This window comes from Mustelus asterias, chromosome 20 (genome assembly GCF_964213995.1).
Source record: "Mustelus asterias chromosome 20, sMusAst1.hap1.1, whole genome shotgun sequence".
NCBI classification, from domain to species: Eukaryota; Metazoa; Chordata; class Chondrichthyes; order Carcharhiniformes; family Triakidae; genus Mustelus; species Mustelus asterias.
Window position 1 is genome coordinate 8,299,907 of NC_135820.1, and position 26,628 is coordinate 8,326,534.

Here is a 26,628-nt window from a genome sequence, read left to right on the forward strand (position 1 = left end):
GCCCTATCACGGGCCTTTAGTACTCTTGCCCCCTCCTTCCTTTCCCTACTCATTTACACCTTGCTGCTTCTCTAACATCTCCCAGTTCTGATGGCCGGCCATTGAGCTGAGATGTTAACTCTGTTTCTCTCTCCACAGATGGCGCCCGACCTGCTGAGTGTTTCCAGCACCTGGGGACAGGGGATACATTGCTAGAGGTAATCGGATTATCCAGCTGTGATGAGTGCAAACTCATTCAGAGGCTGGAGACATAAATAAAACAGAGAGAACATAGAGCAGCACAACACAGGAACAGGCCCTTCGGCCCACGATGCTGTGCCGAACACGATGCCAAATTATCTCTGCTGCCTGCCCTTGCTCCATATCCTTCTATTCCTTGCATATTCATGTGCTTATCTAAAAGCCCCTTAAACATCCCTGTCGTATCTGCCTCCACCACCACCCCTGGCAGCACATTCCAGACACCTACCACTTTCTGTGTAGACAAATTTGCCCCTCACATCTCACTTTTCCCCTTTTGCCTTACGTTAATGCCCCCTAGTATTAGACATTTCAACTCTGGGACAAAGCTTCTGATTGTCAACCCTATCTATGCCCCTCATAATTTTATAGACTTCTGTCAGGTCTCCCCTCAGCCGCTCCAGAGAAAACAGCCCTCATCTGTCCAGCCTCCCCTTATAGCTCATACCCTCTAATCCAGGCAGCATCCTGGTAAACTTCTCCCGCACTCTCTCCAAAGTCTCCGCATCCTCCCTGTAACGTGGCGACCAGAATTGAACACAATACTCCAGGTGCAGCCTAACCAAAGTTTTATAAAGCTGCAACATGACATCCTGACTTTTGTAGTCAATGTCCCGACTAGTAAAGGCAAGCATGCCGTACGCCTTCTTTACCACCCTGTCTACTTGTGTAGCCATTTTCAGGGAGCAATGGACGTGAACCCCAAGATCCCTCTGTACATCAATGCTGTTCAGGATCCTGCCATTAAGTGTATACTTACCCTTAACATTTGGTCCCCCCAAGTGCAGCACCTCACACTTACCCAGGCTAAATTTCATCTGCCATTTCTCTGCCCACATCTGCAACGGATCTATATACCGCTGTATTGTTTGACAATCTTCTACACTATCCACCACTCCAGTTATCTTTGTGTCATCTGCAAACTTGCTAACCCATCCAGCTACATTTTCATCTAAGTCAGTTATATATATCACCATCAGCAGAGGTCCCAGTACGGATCACTGCAGAACACCACTAGTCACAGACACCTCCAGCCAGAAAAACACCCTTCCACCACTCTGACTTCTGTGGGCAAGTCAATTCTGAATCCAAGCAGCCAAGTTACCAGGAGGGACCTTGTCGAAAGCCATCATCCACTGCTCTACCCTCAATCAATCACCTTCGTCACCTCCTCGGAAAAAAGCAACTAAGTTAGTAAGACATGGCCTGCTCCGCACAAAGCCAAGCTGACTTTTCCTAATTCAGCCATGGTTCTCCAAATGTACGTAAATCCTATCCCTAAGAATCCTCTCCAATAACATCCCAATCACTGATGTGAGACTCACCGGTCTATAATTTCCTGGATTATCCCTTTATCGTTTCTTGAACAAGGGAACAACATTAGGTCTGGTAACCCTACTAACAACAGATGAAGACTGTATTAGATAGAGTGAAGACATGAAAGGTGGAGACAGTTAAATGTGGCTGACACCAGGAAACTGTCCTGAAATGTTAACTCTGTTTCTCTCTCCACAGAGTTGCCCGACCTACTTGCTGAGTGTTTCCAGTGGTTCCTCTTTTCATTTTCGATTTCCAACATTTGCACTATTTCACTTTGTTGCAGAGTAAACAACAGGGAGAGGTAGACAGGGAGGGAAAGGGGCAGGGAGAGGGGGAGGAAGATAGACAGGCAGACAGACAGAGAGGTAGACAGGCAGACACATAGGCAGGCAGGCAGATACTTTGGCAGATAGACAGACACGATGTGGAGATGCCGGCGTTGGACTGGGGTAAACACAGTAAGGAGTCTAACAACACCAGGTTAAAGTTCAACAGGTTTATTTGGTAGCAAACACCACCAGCTTTCGGAGCGCTGCTCCTTCGTCAGGTGAGTGGGAGGTCTGCCTGTGCTTCTAGTGCACAGCAGTCTCAGAGTAAGGAATGGGTCATTTATGACAGAGATGAGGAGGAATTTCTTCACTCAGAGCTGTGAATCTTTGGAATTGTCTGTGCAGAGGGTGGTGGAGACTCACTCAATGAGTGTGTTCAGGACAGAGAACGAGAGATTTCGAGATACAGACTTCAAGGAGTGTTGGGGATGGTGCAGGAGAATGGTGTGGAATGAGAAGAACAGCTGTGATGTCACAGAATAGTGCGGTGGGAGGACTGAATGTTCCCTTTTCCTGGATAAACTACAGCTAGATAGACAGACCGACACAGAGAATGAAGCAGAGATACACAGCAATTGGTCCAGTCTTGTCTTCCTGCTTCATGTGAGCAAATGGATCGAATCACATTCCCTGCATCCCGTGTTCCTTCATGCCCCAAACCAATCTGATGCTGACAGCTGCTGCCCTAACCATTAACACCCAATGTGTGTCCCACAGCCTCACCATAGCATGAACTAGCATCTCCCCCCTCTGACTGAAATCTCTCAGCCTTACTATTGTCTGTCTCTCTGGCAACTCGTTCGTCACAGTGCTTTACAGCATGGAAAGAGGCTCTTCAGCCCATCCTGTCTGTGCCAGACACTCAGCACTTATCTATTCTAATCCCAGTTTCGAGCACTTGGTCCACAGCCTTGTATGCTACGGCGCTTCAAGCGCTCATCTAAGCGCTTCTGAAGTGTTGTGAAGATTCCTGCCTCTACCACTATAATAACTCCAGGAGTCGGCTGTGAAGGAACTGTGCTTCTAGTGCACAAATGGAAAAATACAACAACCGCAAACCTGTGGTGAACATGACAGGTCCCTACTGGGACTAAACAGTTAATGGATCCTCTCATGGTCTTGCTTTATATAGGGCTCAGTATATGAGCCCCACCATGTGGGCGAAGTACCTGTCCTCAGGGAGCTCGTATTCAAACTTCCTTCCTCAGGGAGTGGGGAAAATGTGGAACTTGCTCCCACAGGGAGTGGGGAAAATGTGGGATTCGCTCCCAAGGGAAATGGGGAGAATGCGGGACTCACTCCCAAGGTGGGTGAGGAGAATGGGACTTGCTCTCACAGGGAGTGGGGATAATGTGGGACTCACTCCGACAGAGAGTGGGGAGAATCTGGGACTCACTCCCACAGGGAGTGGGGATATTGTGGGACTCGCTCCCACAGAGAGTGGGAAGAATGTGGGACTTGCTCCCACAGGGAGTGGGGAGAATGTGGGACTCGCTCCCACAAGGAGAGAGGAGAATATGCAACTCACTGTCACAGTGAGATGGTGAGGTGAATAATATGGACACATTTACGGGAAGCTGAATAAACACATGAGGGGGAAAGGAATCGAAGGATGTGATGATTGGGTGAGTGAATTTGATTTGATTTATTATTGTCACATGTATTGGGATACAGTGAGAAGTATTGTATCTTATGCACTGTACAGACAAAGCATACTGTTCATAGAATACATAGGGGAGAAGGAAAGGAGAGGGTGCAGAATATAATGTTGCTGTTAGTTGATAGGTTGGTTACAGTTGTTGGTAGGATCATTCAGAAAGTCTGATGGCAGCAGGGAAGAAACTGTTCCTGAATCAATTGGTACATGTTCTCAGACATTTGTAAGTTTTTCCCGATGGAAGAAAGTGGAAGAGAGAATGTCCGGGGTGTGTGGGGTCCTTAATTATGCTGGCTGCTTTTCCGAGTTAACGGGAAGTGTAGACAGAGTCAGTGGATTGGAGGCTGGTTTGAGTGATGGATTGGGATGCGTTCATGACCCTTTGTAGTTTCTTGCGGTCTTGGTCAGAGCAGGAGCCATACCAAGCTGTGATACAACCAGAAAGGTTGCTTTCTATGATGTACCTATAAGAATTGGTGAGAGTCGTAACGGATGTGCCAAATTTCCTTCGCCTCCTGAGAAATTTGAGGCGTTGGTGGGCTTCCTTAACTATAGTGTTGGCATGGAGGGACCAGGACAGGTCGTTGGTGATCTGGACACCTCGAAACTTGAAGCACTCGACCATTTCCACTTCATCACCGTTGATGTAGACAGGGACATGTTCTCCACTGCGCTTCCTCAAGTCAATGACTATCTGGTTCTTTTCGTTGACATTGAGGGAGAGATTCTTCTCATCGCACCAGTTCACCAGATTCTCTATCTCTTTCCCGTACTCCGTAGAAGGACAAGGGCAGCAGACACATGGGGACACCACCACTTGGAGGTCCTCCTCCAAGTCACTCACCATCCTGACTTGGAAATATATCAGCCCTTCATTCACTTGTCATTGGGTCAAAATCCTAGAACTCCCTCCCTAACAGCACTGTGAGCATAGCTACATCACAGGGACTGCAGTGGCTCAAGAAGGCGGCTCAGCACCACCTTCTCAAGGGGCAATTAGGGATGGGTAATAGATGCTGGGCCCAGCCAGTGACACCCACAAACATAACTGAAGGAAAGAAAATTTGCAGTTTGACTTTTTATATTTGACATCCCTTGTGATATAAATTTGCACTGTTTTTCTCACAAATTTATCAACCTGAAGTTCCACTGCTGACATCTTGTTTCTCTCAATGTTTTTCCCCCCAACACCCCTGTCCCACCCTCTGCCCCAACACCACTTCCCCCCCCCCCTCCCCTCCCCCCATCACTGAGTTACAGCCTCGCTTGTCCCGAAACCATAAAATCCCGCCCAAGGTCAATGGACCTTCCCATGCTCCGCCCGTCACCCGCTCCGATTCTCGGGGCAGTGGGCCAGTAAAATTCCAGCCATAGAGTCATTAGAGAACAGAAGGAGACCATTCAGCCTCTTGAGTCCAGAGAGTCTCTATGAAGCCATCCAGTCCATCCCAATGTCCTTCCTACTCATAGCTTTGTGGGTTTATCTAACTCAGGCGGCCATCCCATAACCACCCTTGTGGGCAGCTAGCACCAGGTCATTACCACTCGTAAGAAAATAATGGTCTTCCTTTCATCAGCTGCCATGATATTACAGAGATTACGACATGGGACCCCAGTATTAGATATAATATGGTATGTTCAGTGTTTCATGGGTCACCTGACCTGGGAGTCAGAGGTCAGATAGCATATTTAAATGTAAGCTACAACCAGGGTGCAGTTGTGCGATTATGTCCATGTTCTGTTCTTAATAAAAGTTTTTTATTTACAATCATGATATTTGTCATCCTGCAATGTAAATAAATGACATCCCACCACCCTCCCAATCGCCCCCCAGTCAAAAAGCTGAGCCGGAATTTCCTGTTGACGATGGCTGGGCTAGAGGTCCAACGGCCGACCAATGGCAGGTTGCACAGATATTCCTGCCCCTTAAATCTCTGCTCCCCGCCCCCCATTCCTTTGGGCAGCACGGTGGCACAGTGGTTATCACTGCTATCTCACAGCGCCAGGCACCCGAGTTCAATTCTGGCTTTGGGTGACTGTGTGGAGTTTGCATGTTCTCCCCGCATCAGTGTGGGTTTCCTCCGGGGGCTCCGGTTTCCTCCCACCCTCCAAAGGTGTGCGGGTTAGGTGGGTTTGCCATACAAAATTGCCCCTTAGTGTCAGGGAGATTAGCAGGGTAAGTACGTGGGGTCACGGGGGTAGGGCCTGGGTGGGATTGTTGTCAGTGTAGGCTCGATGGGCCGAATGGCCTCTTTCTGCACCATAGGGATTCTCATAGAATCCCTACAGTGCAGAAAGAGGCCATTCGGCCCATCAAGTCTGCACCGACCACGATCCTACCCAGGCCCTATTCCTATAACCTCACATATTTACCCTCGCTAGTCCCCCTGACACCTGGGGCAATTTAGCATGGCCAATCCACCTTACCCGCACATCTTTGGAGTGTGAGAGGAAACCGGAGCACCCGGAGGAAACCCACGCTGATACGGGGAGAACATGTAGGCTTCACACAGACAGTGACCCGAGGTTGGAATTGAACCCGGGTCCCTGACGCTGTGAGGAGGAGGAGTGCTAACCGCTGTGCCACCGTGCCAGTGATGATTTTATGATTCTTTGTAACAATTACGAAAGGGAATAGACTTTCCCTTTGCTTTTTCTAAATAATCCTGCACAATCTCTGTCAAGTCTTTCCTCCATCTCTTTCACTCCAAGAGGAACAACCGCAGTTCCTCCAAGTTGGAGAATTGTGTGCAGTTTTGGTCTCGTCATCCAGAAAGAACATACTTGCCACAGAGGGAGTGCAGCAAAGGTTCGCCAGACTGATTCCTGGGATGGCAGGACTGATGTATGAGATTGGGTCAACCGGGTCTGTATTCACTGGAGTTGAAAAGAATGAGTCGGATCTAATTGAGACGTATAAAATTCTGACAGGGCTGGACAGACTGGATGCAGGGATATTGTTTCCTCTGCCTTGGGGGTCCAGAACAAGGGGTCACAGCCTCAGGACACAGAGGAGACCATTTACCCTGCTAGCCCCGTTGACACTAAGGGGCAATTTAGCATGGCCAACCAACCTAACCTACACATCTGTGGAGTGTGAGAGGAAACCGGAACACCCGGTGGAAACCCATGCAGACATGGGGAGAACATGCAGACAGTGACCCGAGGCTGGAATCGAACCCAGGTCCCTGGCGCTGTGAGGCAGCAGTGCTAACCACTGTGCCACCGTGCTGCCCACAGAAGCAAATCAGAGGGTGGTGAACATGTAGAATTCTCGACCACAGAATGCAGGCCAAGTCACTGTCTGTATTTCAGAAGGAAATAGATAGATTTCCAGACTCTAAATGTGTCAAGGGGTATGGGGAGAGCGCAGGAGTATGGGGTTGAGTAAAGGATGAACCTTTGAATGGTGGAACATGCTCGAAGGGCTGAATGGCCTACTCCTACCCCTATTTTCTATGTTTTCAAACCTTGTAGCTAAAATGCCATGTGTTTGCAACAATTTTGATGAATCTCCTCCACACCCCTTCAAAAATCCTCACAACCTTCCAAAAATGTGGTGACTGTGATTGAGTGAAACGCAATTTGCCACTTTGTGTTCAACAGTCGAACATTTGTTTGATTCTTCAGAGAGCGAGGGATTAGTTTGAGGTTGACACAGGGCCATGGGGAGAGTGTGGGACATTGCAATGCATGTTGAATTGTTGGACCATCAGGCAACTAGCCGAGTGGCTTGTGCATTGTTTGAGACGCTGCACTGAATCCGTACTCTAAGAGGTTGGAAGCACAGGGTGGAAACCTCTCCTAACCGCTCTGCCTTTCCTGTTAATGTCTCCGCAGGCTTTGCGTTCCCAGACTGGGCCTACAAGCCGGAATCGAGTCCCGGATCCCGGCAGATCCAGCTCTGGCACTTTATCCTGGAACTGCTGCAGAAGGAGGAATATCAGAACGTTATCGCCTGGCAGGGAGACTACGGGGAGTTTGTCATCAAGGACCCGGACGAAGTGGCCAAGCTCTGGGGCGTCCGCAAGTGCAAACCGCACATGAATTACGACAAGCTGAGTCGGGCCCTGAGGTAATGCTTCCTTCCCACCCTCCCTCACCCTCTCTCCCTCTTACTCACCCTCCCTTTTACGTCTCTCTCTCTCCTTCCTTCCCTCCCCAACTCCCTACCACCCTTCCACTCTCACTCCATCCCTCTTTCCCTCCCTCTTTCCTTCCCTCACTCCCTCTCTCTCTCCTTCCCTTTTCCCTCCCAATCTCCCTCCCACCCTTCCACTCTCAATCCATCCCTCTCTCCCTCCCTCTCTCACTCTATCCCTCTATCCCTCCCTCCCCTGCTCCTGCCTACCAAGGGGACCTTCAGACAGACAGTCTGATGGACGGTGACCCCTCTCCAAGACCCCAGTGTCTGTTGGAGGCTCACTGCGTAGGGAACGAAGACTCACTGTGGTGTCACTGCCGATTGTCTCTGCTTCACTCGAACTAAGCCACTCCCGGATTCTTTGCGTCACCCTGAGGGGTTTCTGTGTCACTCTCGGTGTCCCCATGGCCACCCTGGGGGGGTTTCTGTGTCACTCTAGGTGACCCCCGTGGCCACCCTGGGGGGGTTTCTGTGTCACTCTAGGTGTCCCCGTGGCCACCCTGGGGGTTCCCTGTGTTCATCTGGGCTCTGTCTGAGAGTCTATATTGGGAGGTTGGGGTCTGACTGGAAGGTGGGGGTCTCTGTGTCTCTCTCAGTCTCTCCGTATCTCTCACTGACTCTGTCCCTTGCTGATCTTTTCCAGGTATTACTACAACAAGCGGATCCTTCACAAGACCAAGGGCAAGCGCTTCACCTACAAGTTTAACTTCAGTAAAGTCATCCTGGTGAATTACCCTCTGCTGGATATGAGCCACTCACAGTTACTGCTCACCTCCAACCCATTCAATAACAGCCAGAGCCAAGACTGCTCACCAGTCACCACCGAGGTACATCAAAAACCAGACAAGCCCCACAGAGGCCAGGCCTCAATCAATCCAAACTCCTCTTCAACCCACTGTCCGCGCTGACTGACCCTGGCCCTCAGCCTTGCAGCCTCCCTTCGAAAAATGTCCTTAATGTTTTCAGATCCCTGCATGACCTCATTCCCTTCGTTTCTCCATAACCTCCTTCAGCCCCAAGAACATTCCCAATCTCTGTAACCTCCTCCAGCCCCTACAACCCTCCCAATCTCTGTAACCTCCTCCAGCCCAACAACCCTCACTATCGTTGTAACCTGCTCCAATGCCCCACCCCTCTCTATCTCTGTAACCTCCTCCAGTCCCTACAACCCTCCCTATCTCTGTAACCCCCTCCAGTCCCTACACCCCTCCCTATCTCTGTAACCTCCTCCAGCCCCTACAACCCTCCCTATCTCTGTAACCTCCTCCAGCCCGTACACCCCTCCCTATCTCAGTAACCTCCTCCAGCCCCTACACCCCTCCCAATCTCTGTAACCTCCTCCAGCCCCTACAACCCTCCCTATCTCTGTAACCTACTCCAGCCCGTACACCCCTCCCTATCTCAGTAACCACCTCCAGCCCCTACAACCCTCCCAATATCTGTAACCTCTTCCAGCCCCTAGAACATTCCCTATCTCTGTAACCTCCTCCAGCCCCTAGAACATTCCCTATCTCTGTAACCTCCTCCAGCCCCTACACCCCTCCCTATCTCAGTAACCTCCTCCAGCCCCTACAACCCTCACTATCATTGTAACCTGCTCCAATGCCCCACCCCTCTCTATCTCTGTAACCCCCTCCAGTCCCTACAACCCTCCCTATCTCTGTAACCTCCTCCAGTCCCTACAACCCTCCCTATCTCTGTAACCCCCTCCAGTCCCTACAACCCTCCCTTCTCTGTAACCTCCTCCAGCCCCTGCACACCTCCCTATCTCTGTAACCTCCTCCAGCTCTACACCATTCCGAGTTCTCTGCGCTGCTCCAATTCCGGTCTCCATCACTCTGCCATTGTCAGCTGGGGCGTTAAGCTCCAGAATTTCATCCCTAAAGCTCTCTGCCTCTGTCCAGCCTCCTTTACCAGCCTCCGGAGAGCCTGCCTCCTGGGCCAAGCTCCAGGTTATACGTTCCAATTATCCCTCGTCTCGCTGTCAAATTTTGGATAATAAATAGCTCGTGTGAAGAGATGTGACCGGAATTATCCTTCGTTAAGGTGCTTTATCAACGTGAGATATTGTCGCTGTAACTCGGGAAGGCTCTGTATCTAACCCAATGCTGTACCTGTCCTGGGAGTGTTTGATGGGGACAGTGTAGAGGGAGCTTTACTCTGTATCTAACCCCATGCTGTACCTGTCCTGGGAGTGTTTGATGGGGACAGTGTAGAGGGAGCTTTACTCTGTATCTAACCCCATGCTGTACCTGTCCTGGGAATAATTACAGATAGAATTTCAGAATGCCTACAGTGCAGAAGGAGGCCATTCGGCCCATCGAGTCTGCACTGTCAACAATCCCACCTAGGCCCTATCTCCATGATCCTACGTATTTACCCCTCTAATCCCTCTATCCCACACATCCCGGGACTAATGGGCAATTTAGCATGGCCAATGCATCTAACCCGCAGATCTTTGGAGTGTGGGAGGAAACCAACGCAACATGGGGAGAACATGCAAACTCCACACAGACAGTCACCCAAGCCAGGAATTGAACCCGGGCCCCTGGAGCTGTGAGGCAGCAGTGCTAGCTACTGTGCCACCCCAGTGTTTGATGGGGACAGTGTAGAGGGAGCTTTACTCTGTATCTAACCTCGTGCTGTGCCTGGCCTGGGAGTGTTTGATGGGGACAGTGTAGAGGGAGCTTTACTCTGTATCTAACCCTGTGCTGTACCTGTCCTGGGAGTGTTTGATGGGGACAGTGTAGAGGGAGCTTTACTCTGTATCTAACCCCATGCTGTACCTGTCCTGGGAGTGTATGATGGGGACAGTGTAGAGGGAGCTTTACTCTGTATCTAACCCCGTGCTGTACCAGCCCTGGGAGTGTTTGATGTGATGTCTATTTGTCTTTCCCATGAAGGCAATCCAAAGCTTGTTAACTCCACCAAGACTTCCAGAAGCAGGGGGTCGGGAGCTGCGGAATCCAGTGTTTGAACGTCCCATTCCCACAGCGGACACAGAGAAACTCCGACTCGAAACCGGCCTCGCTTTCTTCACTTCAGGTGTGTGAGTTTGCACAGGAAGAATCAGAACCGAGAGAGGAAGGGAGAGAGAGAGAGAGTGGGAATGAGAAATGGAGTGTGTGAGAGAGAAGGAATGATGGAAGAAAGAGAGAGAGGCAGAGAGATAGAGAGAAGCCATGAGGAAGAGTGGGAGAGAAAGAGAGGGAGTAGGATGGAGAGAGGGGGAAAGAGGGAGAGAGAGGCAGAGAGATCGAGGGAGATTAAGTTAGAGAGAGGGAGAGAGAGAGAGACAGAGAGATAGAGGGAGATAGAGGCAGAGAAACAGAGAAAAGGAGCAAGGGAGATAGAGAGGGAGAGAGCGGAATAGAGAGAGGGAGAGAATGATGGAGGGATAGAGAGAGAGGGGGAGAAACAGGAAGGGAGAGGGAGAAAGAGAGGGGGAGCAAAGAAGAGAGAGTTAAGAAACTAAGAACAAGCGATTTAGGAGCAGGAGTAGGCCACTCAGCCCCTCAAGCATGCTCTGCCATTCAATAAGATCATGGCTGGTCTGTTTGTGGCCTCCAATCCCCATTCCTGCCTGTTCCCCCGAAGCCCCAACTCCCTCGGCAATCAAAAATCGCTCCAACCTCGAATATGCCTTGAATATATTCAGTGATCCAAGTCCTCTCTGCAGAATTTCAAACACTAAGGATCCTCTGAGGGAAGAAATTCCTCCTCATCACCATCCCCAACGGGAGGCCCCTTATCCTGAAAGTGCCCTCCACCGCCCGGTTAATTCCAGATCCCCCTCCCCCAGGAGAGGAGACATCCTCCCAGCATCCACTCTGTCAAGTGTCCTTGGATTCTTCTATGTTTCAATAGGATTACCCTCATTCTTCCAGCCTCCAATGGTGTCGACCCAATCTGCCCCAACCTGCCCCATTGGAGAGATTGGTTCCTCTGGGAAATCATCCGAGTGAATCGGCCTTCCTGAACTGCTTCCAATGCAGGTACATCATGCTGCCATCAGACCTACCTCGTATTAAGTTGATCTTTCTCTACACCCTAGCTGTGACCGTAACAATACATTCTCTCTCATTTCCTTCCCTATGAACAGTATGCTTTGTCTGCATAGTGCAAGGAACAATACTTTTCACTGTACACTAATACATGTGACAATAAGACATCAAATCAAATCAAACCTGAAGTAAGGTATTCATTCTCGAACGCAGTGCTCCATCTACAATCTCACCAATGCCTTGAACACGGGCCGGGATTCTCCAATGTCACTCGTTCCCATCTCTGTTGCCAGCAGGAATGGGGAATTTGGCGCTCAGCCAAGTCTTCATTCACCACAGTGGGACTGGAGAATTCCAGCCTTGGGCAAGTCGGAGAATCCCAGCAGAAGAATTCCCCACCCTTATACTCCATCCCTCTTGGAATAAAGGACAATTTTCCACTTGCCTTTCTCATGACTTGCAGACTTCACCTTTTGTGATTTATGCACAAGGGCATCCAGATCCCTCTGTACCACCACATTCTGCTGTCTCTCACCATTTAAATAGTCTCCTGGAGCTAGCTGGCTGAGAGAGGTAGGGAAAGAGAGAGTGTGAGAATGCAAGGGAGAGTGGATGACAGAGAGAAAGTGTGAGAAAGAGAGGAGAGGGATGCCACATTTGGGAGAAAGGGAAGAAGGTGTGGGGGGGAGAGAGAGGAGAGAGACAGAGAGAGAAAGAGACAGGGAGAGAGGGAAGAATGAGAGAGAAAGGGAGAGACTAAAGAAGAAGAGAAAAGCAGACACCATGGGTCGGAGAAGTAGGGGGAAGGGGTAGAGAGAGACATTGAAGAAAGAGGGGGATTCTCATGCAGTGTGAGGGTGGGAAAGGGAAGGACTGAGATGGAGAGAGGGGAGACAGGGAGAGAGAGAGAGAGAGAAACAGGATGTGTGTGTGTGTGCGTGTGTGTGCGTGCGTGCGTGTGTGTGCATGCGTGTGCATGTGTGTGTGCGTGTGTGTCGTATGTCCATTGAGCCAGGATTCAGACTATGTTGACCTTTATTGATGGGACCAGAATGATATAGGGGTCAGTGTGGATGTGGGGGATACAGGGGTCAGGGTGGGAATCAGGGGTCGGGAGGATACAGGTGTCAAGGTAGGAATAGGGAGATAGAGGGGTCAGTCTGGGGACGGGGATACAAGGATCAAGATGGAAATAAAGGATATAGGGGTCAGGGGTCATGATGGGGACATAGGGGTCAGGGGTTAGAGGTCAGGGTGGGTATGGGAATGTAGAGGTCAGTGTGGGAATAAGACAATACAGGGGTCAGGATGGAAATGGGGGATACAGGGGTTAGGGGTCATGGTGAGGATGGGGAACAGGGGTCAGGGTAGGGATATAGATGCAGGGGTCAGGGTGTGAATGGGGTTAGAGAGGTCAGGGTGGGAATGGGAGATATAGGATCGGGGTCAGGGTAGGAATAGTAGATACAGGGGTCAGGGTGGCAATGGGAGATACAGAGGTCAGGGTGGGAATGGGGATACAGAGATCAGGGGTCAAGGTGGGAATGGGGATACAGAGGTCAGAGGTCAGGGTGGGAATGGGAAATATGAGGGCAGGGAATGGAGAACATGGGGTCAGGGTGCGAATGGAGGATATGGGGTCAACGTGGGACTAGGGGATACAGGGATTGGAGGGAATGGAGGATATGGGATCTGGGTGGAAATGGGAGATACAGGGATCAGAGGTCAGGGTGGGAATAGGGGGGACACGGGTCGGGGGTCAGGGTGGGAATGGGGGATACAGGGGTCAGGGTGGGAATGGAAGATATGGGGTCAGGGATGGAATGGGGAATGTAAGGTCAGGGTGGGAATAGAGGATATGGGGTCAGGGGTCAGGGTGGGAATGGGGGATACAGGGGTCAGTGTGGGAATGGGGGATACAGGGGTCAGGGTGGGAATGGGGGATACATGGGTCAGGGTGGGAATGGGGGATACAGGGGTCAGGATGGGAATGGGGATACAGGGGTCAGGGTGGGAATGGGGGATACATGGGTCAGGGTGGGAATGGGGGATACAGGGGTCAGGATGGGAATGGGGATACAGGGGTCAGAGTGGGAAAGGGGGATACAGGGGTCAGGGTGGGAAAGGGGGATACAGGGGTCAGGGTGGGAAAGGGGGATACAGGAGTCAGGGTGGGAAAGGGGGATACAGGGGTCAGGGTGGGAAAGGGGGATACAGGGGTCAGGGTGGGAAAGGGGGATACAGGGGTCAGGGTGGGAAAGGGGGATATGGGGTCAGGGTGGGAATGGGGGATACACGGGTCAGGGTGGGAATGGGGGATACAGGGGTCAGGGTGGGAATGGGGGATTCAGGGGTCAGGGTGGGAAAGGGGGATTCAGGGGTCAGGGTGGGAAAGGGGGATATGGGGTCAGGGGTCAGGGTGGGAATGAGGGATACACGGGTCAGGGTGGGAATGAGGGATACACGGGTCAGGGTGGGAATGGGGGATACACGGGTCAGGGTGGAATATAAGGATCGATACTGTTACCCTGTAATCAGTGATGAGTCTTGCATTTCCTCCTCACTTTGTTCCTGTTTCCTTTCACAGGGGCCCCTTACTATTCCAAGCCTCCGGCAATGATGGGTGCCTATGGAAGGAATGGCCACTTCTCAGACTACCCCTGGACCCTCCCTTCCTATCCTTCCCCCGCGTTCAATCTGCCCGCCTCCAAGATGTCTGCCCTCTACCCCCCTCACTACTACCCCAACACGTTGGCGGGGGGCCTAGCTCACCTCCCCACTCAGATCTCCCTGCTGCCCCCGGCCGAGCCAGGCGACAGAGGCTCCCAGCAGCCCGGCCCCTACCCTCGGCTGTGCCTGGGCCAGAAGGGGCTGCCCTCCTACCCCGTCATCCAGGCGCTGCGGGCAGACCTGGCGCCTCCCGCCTCCCCCCAGACCCCCTCCCTCTCCCGGGCCGGCGACAGGGCCCAGTCCCGGGCGGCCGACAGTGCCGGGGGGCCCTGGGTCAAGGCGGAGACAGACTCCGAGCTGGAGGTGACTGATCTGAGCGACTCCAGCTCGGAGGGTGAGGCCGGCCCTGAACTCCCCGAAGGCCCCGGGCAGCGGGTCTGGATGAAGGCCCAGAAAGCCAACCCCTCATCGACGGAGCGAGCGGAGGAGGACGTCCCGAGGGTCAGCGGCAAGGCCAAAGAGCTGGGAATGGGATATCGGAGCTGATGTGGAGCCGGGAAGCTGCCCCCATTCCGAATCCCGATGGCTCCAAATCCAAAAGCAAACATGCTCGAAGGCTTGGATGTAAACGCAGCTGATGACCAGCGCCCAAGTTAAATGTTTATGTACAATAATAGCTTTTATTCTGAGTGCAGCTCTGTGGAGGTGAGGCTGCTGTTTGCCTGGGTGGGAGGGTGACTGTCAGCGGGAGCATCAGCCACGACTCGCAGCAATGTTCCCAGTTTAACACGGACCCCAGACCATTTCTAACTCCCACCTGCAATCTGCACTTCACCCTCACCCCGTCCAATCCAAGTGATTGGTCCAGAAACCTGACCCCCATCTTGCTATTCGTCACTCTACAGCTCTCTCTCCCCTCCACCTCCCCCCCCCCCCCCCCACGGCTGCCCCAGCTCCCCCCAGCTCCCTCGTGGCCCTGCTCAGTCCGCATTGGGATCGGCCTGTGTAATGCAACCTGGAGAGTGTGAGCAAGCGAGCCGTTTTCTGCATCTCTCAGACTCTATTTCTTTCCTCTCTGGATTTCTATATACTCCCCCCCCCCCCCTCTCTCTGTGTTGTCTATCCTTCTCCCCCCCCCCCCCATCTCTCTCTCTGCACTCACCCCCACCCCACCTTCCCTCACTCTCTTTCTCTCCTCGTCTTTTTTTTGTCTCTGGTTTGGAATTACTCTGTCTTTCTCTTTGGCCTCGTCTTTTTCTCACTCTCTCTCTCTCTTTTGTCTTCTCCATCTGCATCTCTCTCTCTTTCCATCTCTCTATCTGTCCATGTCTCGATCTATCTCTCTTTTCTGTCTTCCTCTGTCCCTCCCTCTATGTCCCTCTCTATGCTTCTCCCCTTCTGTCCTCTCTGCCTCTCTCCCTGTTTCTCTGTTCACCTCACTTTCTCTCTGTTTCTCTCAGTGTCTGTCTGTCACTCTCTCTGTCTCTCTGTTTCTCTCTGCGTGTCTGTGTCATTCTCTGTCTCTCTCTCTCTGTCTGTGTGTGTCACTTTCTGTTTCTCTACCACTGTGTCTGTCTACCACAAGCTATCTCACTGCCTCTCTCCGTCTCACTGCCTCTCTCTGTCTCTCTGTCAATATCTATATCTATCTGTATCTCTGTCTCTCTCTTACCTGCCTGTCTGTCTTTCTGTCCAGTCTGTCTCATCCAGTCTGCCTGTCTAAGGACAGCAGTCGACTCCTCCAAGTTGCTCCAAGCCTTGAGTTCTGTGTTGACGGGACTCTGAGGGGAGTCAGGAGGTCACCTGCAGTCAAAGCAAAAGCCGCATGTTCCTTTTTTAAAATCCTTAAATTCCTTATTTCCTGTCCCAGAGAAGTGGGATTCAGCCTCACCCGTTCTTCAAAGAGTAACGTTAAAACTGGGAGTAATCCACCTGAAACAGTTAAGTAGGAGAATGAGAAAGAGAGAGAGAATGAGAGTGCAAGGGAGAGAGAGAAAACAAGAGAGAGAGAGAGAGAAGGAAAGAGTGGAAGAAATGAGAGAAAGAGAAGGAGAGAGAGGAAAAAATGAGAGGGAGCGAGAGAGACAGCGAGAACGGGAGAGAGAGTGTGAAACAATAGGTCTCCTGGGCAAAAACTGAATGGGGGGCCCCAAAAATTCCCGACAGCACCCAACTAGAAACAATTCCGCTGACCACCATCCCCCCCACCCAGGAACAAAACCCGAAAACAGGTTAGTGTAAAATAATTCAGAGAGAGTCACATACATGTTAAAATAACTGAAAAAAGGTGAGGGAGAACGGAAGTGACTGCACTTGAGAAACACAATGTCAGTGTATCTATTTTTTGGATTCGGAACATTTCCTGCAGGAATTGATAAAGCCCTGATTTGAAGATAACTGTATATAATGCTCCTGTCTCTGTGTAACTGGTGCCCATGACTGTAACTTGGCAAATCACTGTCCTTCATCTGTGCATTGGGCTTGTCACGTGTGGAGAGGTGTTTAAATATACGTACTGTTGTTTTTCTTTATCTTGTAAAAGAAAAGTTTGGATAAAAGTCTTTATTGAAGTAGATGGTCTGAAGCAATAAAAACTCCAGTTGGTTTAAACCTGACTTTGGACTCCTTCACTCTGGGTAGCTATCGCAAGCCATTAACTCTTTCTTTAAAGTTTATTCGCATCACAAGTAGGCTTACGTTAACACTGCAATGAAGTTACTGTCAAAATCCCCTAGTCGTCACACTCTGACGCCTGTTCGGGTACACTGAGGGGCAATTTAGCGTGGCCAATGCATCTAACCAGCACATCTTTCAGACTGTGGGAGGAAACCGGAGCACCTGGAGGAAACCCACGCAGACATGGGGAGAATGTGCAGACTCTGCACAGACAGCGACCCAAGCCGGGAATCGAACCCGGGTCCCTGGCACTGTGACGCAGCAGTGCTAACCACTGTGCCAAGTTGCTGTTTGAGGCTGAAACGCTCAATACATTTTAAAAGGTACTTGGATCTGCCTCTGAAGTGCTGGAACCCGCCAGGCCGTGGACCCAGGGGCTGGAAAATGGGATTAAAATGAACAACTAGTTACTTTTTATCTTGTTTTTGGGCAACGCAGACAAGATGGGTTGAATGGCCTCTTTCTGTGCCGTAAATGTTCCATGCTTCTGAACCAGTTGTTTCGATATTTAGTAACCTATACATCTTTGCGCGCGCACGCACGCACATACACACACACAGACAGAAACTTACGCACATATACACAAGAAAACAAACACACACACAAATACACAGAAACATATACACACACACAAACAAACACACACACAAACATGCACAGAAACTGAAAATCACAAACATACCTAGGAACAGAAAGACAGATGCATACAGAAACAAACACAAAGCACAGAATACAATAATATGGAGACGCACACACACAAATAGACACACACACACAAACACACACAAACATACACACACAGAAACACACACACACACACACACAAACAGACACACACGCAAACAGAAACAGAAAAACGCACACACTCAAACACACAGGAGAAAACAAAATTATACGCGGAAACACATATTAAAATAGATGCAAACGTACACACAAACTAACATAGAAACAAACACACACAGACGTACACAGAAGCAGAAACATACCTATACAAAAATCAACACATAAAACAGAGAAACACACACATGCAGAAACAAATTCACATACACACAAATATACACAGAAACAGAAAAAACACAGGGACACACACAAACATACACAGACACACAAAAATACAGAAACTGAAACACATGCAGAAACAGAAACATACATGCACAGAAAGACACACACATACAGAAAAAAACACAGACACACAGCAACAAACATACAGGGGCATGTGGCAGAACAAATGGCAGAATCCTTAACAGTATTGATAGGCAGAGGGATCTGGGTGTACAGGTACACAGGTCACTGAAAGTGGCAATGCAGGTGGAGAAGGTAGTCAAGGCATACAGCATGCTTACCTTCATCGGCCGGGGCATTGAGTTTAAAAATTGGCAAGTCATGTTGCTGCTTTATAGAACCTTAGGTTAGGCCGCACTTGGAATATAGTGTTCAATTCTGGCCGCCACACTACCAGAAGGATGTGGAGGCTTTGGAGAGGGTATAGAAAATACTTACCAGGATGTTGCCTGGCATGGAAGGCATTAGCTATGAGGAGAGGTTGGAGAAACTTGGTTTGTTCTCACTGGAGCGACGGAGGTTGAGGGGAGACCTAATAGAAGTCTACAAGATTATGAGAGGCATGGATAGAGTGGATAGTCAGAAGCTTTTTCCCAGGGTGGAAGAGTCAATTACTAGGGGGCATAGGTTTAAGGTGCGAGGGGCAAGGCTTAAAGGAGATGTACGAGGCAGATTTTTTACACAGAGAGTAGTGGGTGCCTGGAACGCGTTGCCGGGGGAGGTAGTGGAAGACGACACAATAGTGACTTTTAAGGGGCGTCTTGACAAGTGCATGAATAGGATGGGAATAGAGGGATATGGTCCCTGGAAGGGTAGGGGGTTTTAGTTCAGTCGGGCAGCGTGGTCGGTGCAGGCTTGGAGAGCCGAAGGGCCTGTTCCTGTGTTGTAATTTTCTTTATTCTTTGTTTGTTCCTTGACACGAAAATATACACAGAAACACACACATACAGAAACACATAGACATACAGAAATTCATACATATAAAAACAAACACACGTGGAAAAATGGGAAGGCAGATTATTATCTGAATGGCTTTAAATGTGCAACGAGACTTGCGTGTCCTCGTACACCAGTCACTGAAGGTAAGCGCGCAGGTACAGCAGGTATTTAAAACAGGAATTGGTGTGTTGGCCTTCACAGTCAGAGGATTTGAGTACAGGGGCAGGGATGTCTTGCTGCACTTGTACAGGGCCTTGGTGAGGCCACATCTGGAATATTATGTGCTGTTTTGGTCTCCTTGTCAGAGGAAGGATATTCTTGCTCGAGCGAAGGTTTACCAAACTGATTCCTGGGATGGCGGGACTGACGTGTGAGGAGAGATTGATTAGGATTATATTCATTGGAGGCAGAAATCTCATGGCAACCTACAAAATTCTAACATGACTAGACAGGGTAGATGCAGGAAAGATGTTCCCGATGGTGGGGATGTCCAGGACCGGGGTAACAGTCCGAGGATACAGGGTAGACCGTTTAGGAAAGGGATGAGGAGATATTTCTTCACCCAGAGAGTGGTCAGCTTATGGAATTGGCTACCACAGAAAGTAGTTGAGTCTATATCTCTGGGGGCTAAAGGGATCAAAAGAGATGGACGGAAGACAGGATCAGGCTATTAAGTTGGATGATCAGCCATGATCATAATGATATGTATATCATTATACCATATAGAATCCTACAATGCAGAAGGAAGCCATTCGGCCCATCAGGTCTGTATCGACCACAATCCCATCCAGGCCATATCCTCATAACCCCATGCATTTACTCTCGCTAATCTCCCTGATGCTAAGGGGCAATTTAGCATGGCCAATCCACCTAACCCACACATCTTTGGAGCGTGGGAGGAAACCAGAGCACCCAGAGGAAACCCACACAGACACGGGGAGAACGGACAAACTCCACACAGACAGTGACCCGAGCCGGGAATGAAACCCAAGTCCCTGACGCTGTGAGACAGCAGTGCTAACCACTGTGCCACCGTGCCGCCCATTGTATTAAACTTATCTTTCTCTACACCCGATTGTAACTGCAACACTATATTCTGCACCCTGTCCTTACCTTCTCCCCTATATACTCTATGAATGGTATGTTCTGACTGTGTAGCGCGCAAGAAACAATACGTTTCACTGTATCACAAGACATGTGACAATGAAACAAATCAAATCAAATTGCAGAACACTTGAAGGGCCAAATGGCCTACACCTGCTCCTATTTTCTATGTTTCACACACACAAACCTAGTCAGAAAGACACACATACAGAAACAAACGCACACTAATATACACGGAAGCAAAAACGCACAAGCACACACAAAAAACATGCAAATATAGAAACATATAGGAACAAAGACGCACTAATGTACACAAAAATGCACATGTAGAAACGCGTACACACAATATACGAAGAAACAGGCAGATACATACAGAAAGACACACACAAACATACACAGAAACATAAAAAACAACACAAACATACACAGGAACCCATTCACATAGACACAGATCTGTATCTTAAATCTTCTGAAATTCACACTACGGTGTCACCTACTGGCTGGAAACTGCAACAACAATGTATTTGACGGATCACTGAATGGGACATATAGAAACAACAATATTTACAACAGGGACAATTTCAAAAGTGTAACCAATGCTTTCAAACGTTCTTCAGACCCCATCTTATTAAGTGTCAATATCGTTGCTCCCCAAACTCTGTAATAGCTCACCCAATAAATCCCACTTTCATATTCTGTTCCTCCCCAGTCTAATCCTACTCTCCCCTCACTCCCCGCACACTCTAATATCCCTCCCAGTCTAATCCTACTCTCCCCTCACTCCCCGCACACTCTAATATCCCTCCCAGTCTAATCCTACTCTCCTTCACTCCCTGCACACTCTAATATCCCTCCCAGTCTAATCCTACTCTCCCCTCACTCCCTGCCTACTCTAATATCCCTCCCAGTCTAATCCTACTCTCCCCTCACTCCCTGCACACTCTAATATCCCTCCCAGTCTAATCCTACTCTGCCCTCACTCCCTGCCTACTCTAATATCTCCCAGTCTAATCACCGGGATCAGTCTATCGAGTTGGATGATCATAATGAATGATGGAACAGGCTCGAAGGGTCGAATAGCCTCCTCCTGCTCTGCTATTTTTGTATGTTTTAACAAAGATGTCATGGGCAAAGGAGGTGTTACTTACAGTGTTAAAGCCTAAAGTAGATGCTAATAGTGACATAACGGTAAGATAGCAGAGTGCGTTAATAGAGGAGCAAGGGCTCTGTGAGAGTAAAACTTAGGAACAAGTGAAAGCTGGCCCTCGTGGGGGCTGAAGCTTTTTACTCTTCAGGACAAATGCAAGAATACAAAATTTCAAACCATCATTGCAATTATAGGAGAAAAATGGGTGTGATTGGTTGGCAAGACAACTCTGATTGGCCATGAAGAAAGCAACAGAGAAATAGAGGCTCCCCAAGTGCCCGGGTAATTCACAAAAGTTGGGAAGTGTGAACATATTCCTTTTGTTTGCAGGGAGAGGGTCCCTGTGAATGAATGTGTGTCACTGCAAGCACGCATTAATGAGCTACATTATGAGCTCAACTGATCATCTTAAATTAGTTTGTGGCGCACGCAGTATTGTTCAGTAAGTGCTGCCCAATGGCGGAATTACCTCTAATAGTGCTGGGGGAAAAAATCCTCTTTTCTGAGAGAGTCTCTGAGCAATGGAAGGAGGGGATGGGGGCGAACACTGTCAGTGAACGATCCATTAGAAGTTATAGAGGAACTCCAGGCATTTCACAGTAACAAACATATTCAGCATGTACCCCAGTTATGTGCTTCTGTGTGCAAATACAAGGCCTATTGTCCATCCTGTTGCTGACCCTGTCGAGGGCAATAACTTTTTTTTTAAAAGAAAGGAATCCTCAAAAGGCCAATGGAAAGAAAATCCCCCGAGACAAGGCTCCACGTTTTAAATCTATTCTGTAATAGGACAACTAAAATGAACAGAACTCAAATATGATTCAACGAGTGAAGGATATTTCAGACAAAAAGATAAATTTCAATTTAAATACTCAATACAACTACCTCATGCGGTTACAAGTATCTGCGTTACCACTCACACAAACACAGCATCATGTTAAATCTCTACAACTTGACCTTGGACAAGATTCCTCACTTCCCGGCCAATTGTTTCGGCTCTTGAGGTGTATCTAACCAGAGCTGAATTCAATCCAAAGTCTCTGGACACAGTCAACACCAACACCTACAAACCCTCTTGCGCTCAGGTCATGACAGTCCTGAAGGTACAGAATTCCCAGTGACTCCTTTCTCTGAACCCTTTGAGTGCTCGGTTGGACTCTGGCAAAGCCTCAACAGCAGCAATGGGTAATGCCCAATGCACAATCTCTCACCCTTCCAGTCTTCAGTGTTCTGCCCTTTTCCAACTATGCAGCACGCACTCCAACATAGTCGCTGCTCTGTACTCAGAGACCTGCTTCAACACCAGGATCTGTTCAAAGACTGTCAAATAAAACATTGGTCCATTCAGAGAGAGTGTTTTTGTTTTCTCTTTGCACAGATTCTCGGTGTTCTGAACTGCCAGACAGAAAAAGAAATCGCTGACCCCCAGACCACTCCAATTAGGTTTCTATTTACCTTTTGCTTCTTTGTCCTCATGGCAGCCCGAAGTCACATGGTCACTTGTTGGCACCAAAAGATGTCATAATCAGGAAATCGAATAGCCTGCTTTCAATGCGTTCTCAAGGCCACTTTCCTCTGAAACATCTATCCCATAAAAGAAAATTTCCCATGGGCGGTTGCAATCCTTACTTTGAGATCAAAGGGTGTTAAGATGTAGGGCAGAATTTTCCATCGTACCATTGGCAGACACCATTGTAAGCATTGCTGAAGTCATATGCAGCCTCGGGAGGTGATGGCCTAGTGGTCTTATCGCTAGGCCATTAACCCAGAAACTCAGCTAATGTTCAGGGGACCGCGACAGCAGATGGTGGAATTTGAATTCAATAAAAAAATCTGGAATTAAGAATCTATTGATGATCATGAATCGATTGTCGGAAAACCCCACCTCGTTCACGAATGTCCTTTAGGGAAGGAATTCTATCATCCTTACCTGGTGTGGCCTACATGTGACTCCAGACCCACAGCCAATTGCCCTCTGAAATGGCGTAGCAAGGGCAACTAGGGATGGGCAATAAATGCTGGCCCAGCCAGCGACGCCCATGTCCCACGAATGAATGAAAAAAAGACCAGTGGCTGAGAAGCACAGTCTCTTCCCCGGAGGCGAACATTGAGTCTGCTGGCTTTATTTTTATTTGAACCACAGTTTTACACTAACTTTTAACTGGCGCCAGGTCACGACTTATCCACTTAAATGAACGTCACTTTGCAACTTGCACAGTGGGTCCAAAGCACCCAGCTGGTTGACCTTCTGTGCCAGTTGCTCTGCCACACTCAACACAAGAGGGGAGGCGGTAATTCAGAGACCTATGATAATGCCCTGGGGACCCAGGTTCGAATCCCACCACGGCAGATGGTGAAATTTGAATTAAAGAAAGACAGAACCTGGGAGTTAAAAGTCGAATGTTGTAAAAGAAAAATCCCATCGGGGTCACTAATGTCTGTTAGGGAAGGAAATCTGCCATCTTTACCCGGTCTGGCCTACATGTGACTCCAGAGCCGCAGCAATGTGAACAAAGACCAAAGAACAATGAAAATTACAGCACAGGGACAGGCCCTTCGGCCCTCCATGCCTGCACTGACCATGCTGCCCGACTGAACTAAAAGTCCCTACCCTTCCAGGGACCATATCCCTCCATTCCCATCCTATTCATGTACTTGTCAAGATGCCTCTTAAAAGTCACTATCGATACTGTTTCCACTACCTCCCCTGGCAGCGAGTTCCTGGCACCCTTCACCCTCTGTGTAAAAAACTTGCCTCGTACATCTCCTTCAAACCTTGCCCCTTAAACTTGTGCCCCCTAGTAATTGACTCTTCCACCCTGGGAAAAAGCTTCTGACTATCCACTCTGTCCATGCCCCTCATAATCTTGTAGACATCTATCAGGTTGCCTCCACAACCTCGGTCGTTCCAGTGAGAACAAACCAAGTTTCTCCAACCTCTCCTCATAGCTAATGCCCTCCATACCAGGCAACATCCTGGTAAATCTTTTCTGTATCCTCTCCAAAGCCTCCACATCCTTCTGGTAGTGTGGCGACCAGAATTGAACACTATATTCCAAGTGCAGCCTAACTAAGGTTCTATAAAGCAGCAACCTAGCTTGCCCATTTTTAAACTCAAAGACCCGGCCAATGAAGGCGAGCATGTTGTATGTCTTCTTGACTACCTTCTCTCAAATTGCCCTCAATGGCCAAGAAAACCACTCAGTTGAAGGGGCAATTAGAAATGGGCAATAAATGCTGGCCCAGCCAGCGACGTCCACATCCTCCATGACTGAATTGAATAGTATAGTGCAAGGCCTAAGCTGTAGGCCCAGGTGTAGAATTGAGATAGGTTGCTGGAAGATAAAGGGCAGTTTTACCATTCTCCAGTTCAATTTGTATCCCTCCATGAACACATCCCAAACCAGGCTGTGTGAGGAGGGGAGGGGGGCTTGTGCAATGTCAGAATCACTGAATTGTGACCTCAATGTTCATGTCATCAGGGTCAGCAAAACCTCATGACAATGAGCAGTGAGGGAGCGAACTGGACTCACAACTCTCCATCAAACAGTCTTACAGCAGGGAAAGAGGCCGTTTGGTCCATCGTGTCTCTGCCAGCCGTCAAGCACTTATCTGTTCGAAAGTTTATTTATTAGTGTCACAAGTAAGCTTACATTAACACTGCAATGACGTTACTGTGAAAATCCTCTAGTCGCCACACTCCAGTGCCTGTTCGGGTGCACTGAGGGAGAATTTAGCACGGCCAATGCACCGAACCAGCACGGCTTTCGGACTGTGGGAGGAAACCGGAGCACACGGAGGAAACCCATGCGGACACGGGGAGAACATGAAGACTCCGCACAGACAATGACCCAAGCCGGGAATCGAACGCAGGTCCCTGGCAGTGTGAGTCAGCAGTGCTAACCACTATGCCACCGTGCTCTCCCTAAAACGCCCCCCCCCCCGCCCCCACCCCCACCCCCCCGCCACCCCCCCCCCCCCCGCGCCCACCAAAACGTGGGAACAAATCTCCCCCCCCCCGCGCCCACCAAAACGTGGGAACAAATCTCCCCCCCGCCCCCACCAAAACGTGGGAACAAATCTGACCACAACTTTCACCCCATGAACAGCATTGTGACGGCGGCCAGATTTTCAGTTGCTGATCGAGGGTTAAATATTGGCTGGGGTGTCGGGAGAGCCAGCCCACGCTTAATCCAATGGTGGTCTGGCCATCTCTTACATCAATGTGAGAGAGAGCAGATGAAACTTTGATTCAATGCCACAGTGAAAACACAGCACTGATGACATGCAACAGTCCCTCAGCACAGACCCTCTGACAGTGCAGCACTCCCTCAGTACTGACCCTCTGACAGTGCAGCACTCCCTCAGTACTGACCCTCTGACAGTGCACCACACCCTCAGTACTGACCCTCTGACAGTGCGGCACTCCCTCAGTACTGACCCTCTGACAGTGCGGCACTCCCTCAGTACTAAACCTCTGACAGTGCGGCACTCCCTCAGTACTGACCCTCTGACAGTGCAGCACACCCTCAGTACTGACCCTCTGACAGTGCAGCACTCCCTCAGTACTGAACCTCTGACAGTGCGGCACTCCCTCAGTACTGACCCTCTGACAGTGCGGCACTCCCTCAGTACTAAACCTCTGACAGTGCGGCACTCCCTCAGTACTGACCCTCTGACAGTGCAGCACACTCTCAGTACTGACCCTCTGACAGTGCAGCACTCCCTCAGTACTGAACCTCTGACAGTGCAGTGCTCCCTCAGTACTGACCCTCTGACAGTGCAGCGCTCCCTCAGTCCTGACCTTCTGACAGTGCAGCACTCCCTCAGTACAGGACTTTCGAAAAGCGAAATATAATCGCGGTTATGGGGCTGAGGATTAAAAATCCAGGTAAGCGGAAGCTCATCTGCATAATTAAATGCTAAGTGATTAGGTTAAACCTTGCCTCTGATTGGTTTCCCATCTTTCTGGTGAAGATGGATGTGGTCAGCTAAGCTCCAAGACGTCACAGCAGGAGATCCTCAGGGCACTGTCCTCGGCCGAACCATCTTCAGCTGCTTCATCAATGACCTTCCTTCCATCATAATGTCAGACGACGGTGTACAAAGTTTTTAATGTTTGTTGCAACTGGAAAAGTTAACTGAGAATTATAAAACAGTCCGTGTTCATCCAGCAGCCTTAATCTAACAAAAGGCCTAGGGGCTTCACAGGGGCATTGCAAAACAACATTTCTCACTGAGCATCATTCGCACTTACTGAGATATTTTGAAATACGTCTTAAAGAAAGAAAGAGGGGTGGGCAGGTTCAGGCGTGAATTCACCAAATCATTGAATT

General features: G+C 49.5%; 1 protein-coding gene across 1 annotated transcript in view; it reads left to right on the top strand.

Annotated features, from left to right (window-relative positions):
* erfl1 (Ets2 repressor factor like 1) overlaps window positions 1-14,910 on the top strand; it is a 52,154-nt gene extending 37,244 nt beyond the window's left edge. The window contains exons 2-5 of the mRNA XM_078237061.1: window positions 7,387-7,621; window positions 8,334-8,517; window positions 10,594-10,735; window positions 14,282-14,910. Of these exons, the coding sequence (XP_078093187.1) occupies window positions 7,387-7,621; window positions 8,334-8,517; window positions 10,594-10,735; window positions 14,282-14,910 (1,190 nt within the window). The remainder of the gene's footprint in view (window positions 1-7,386; window positions 7,622-8,333; window positions 8,518-10,593; window positions 10,736-14,281) is intronic.
* Window positions 14,911-26,628: the final 11,718 nt, after the last annotated feature.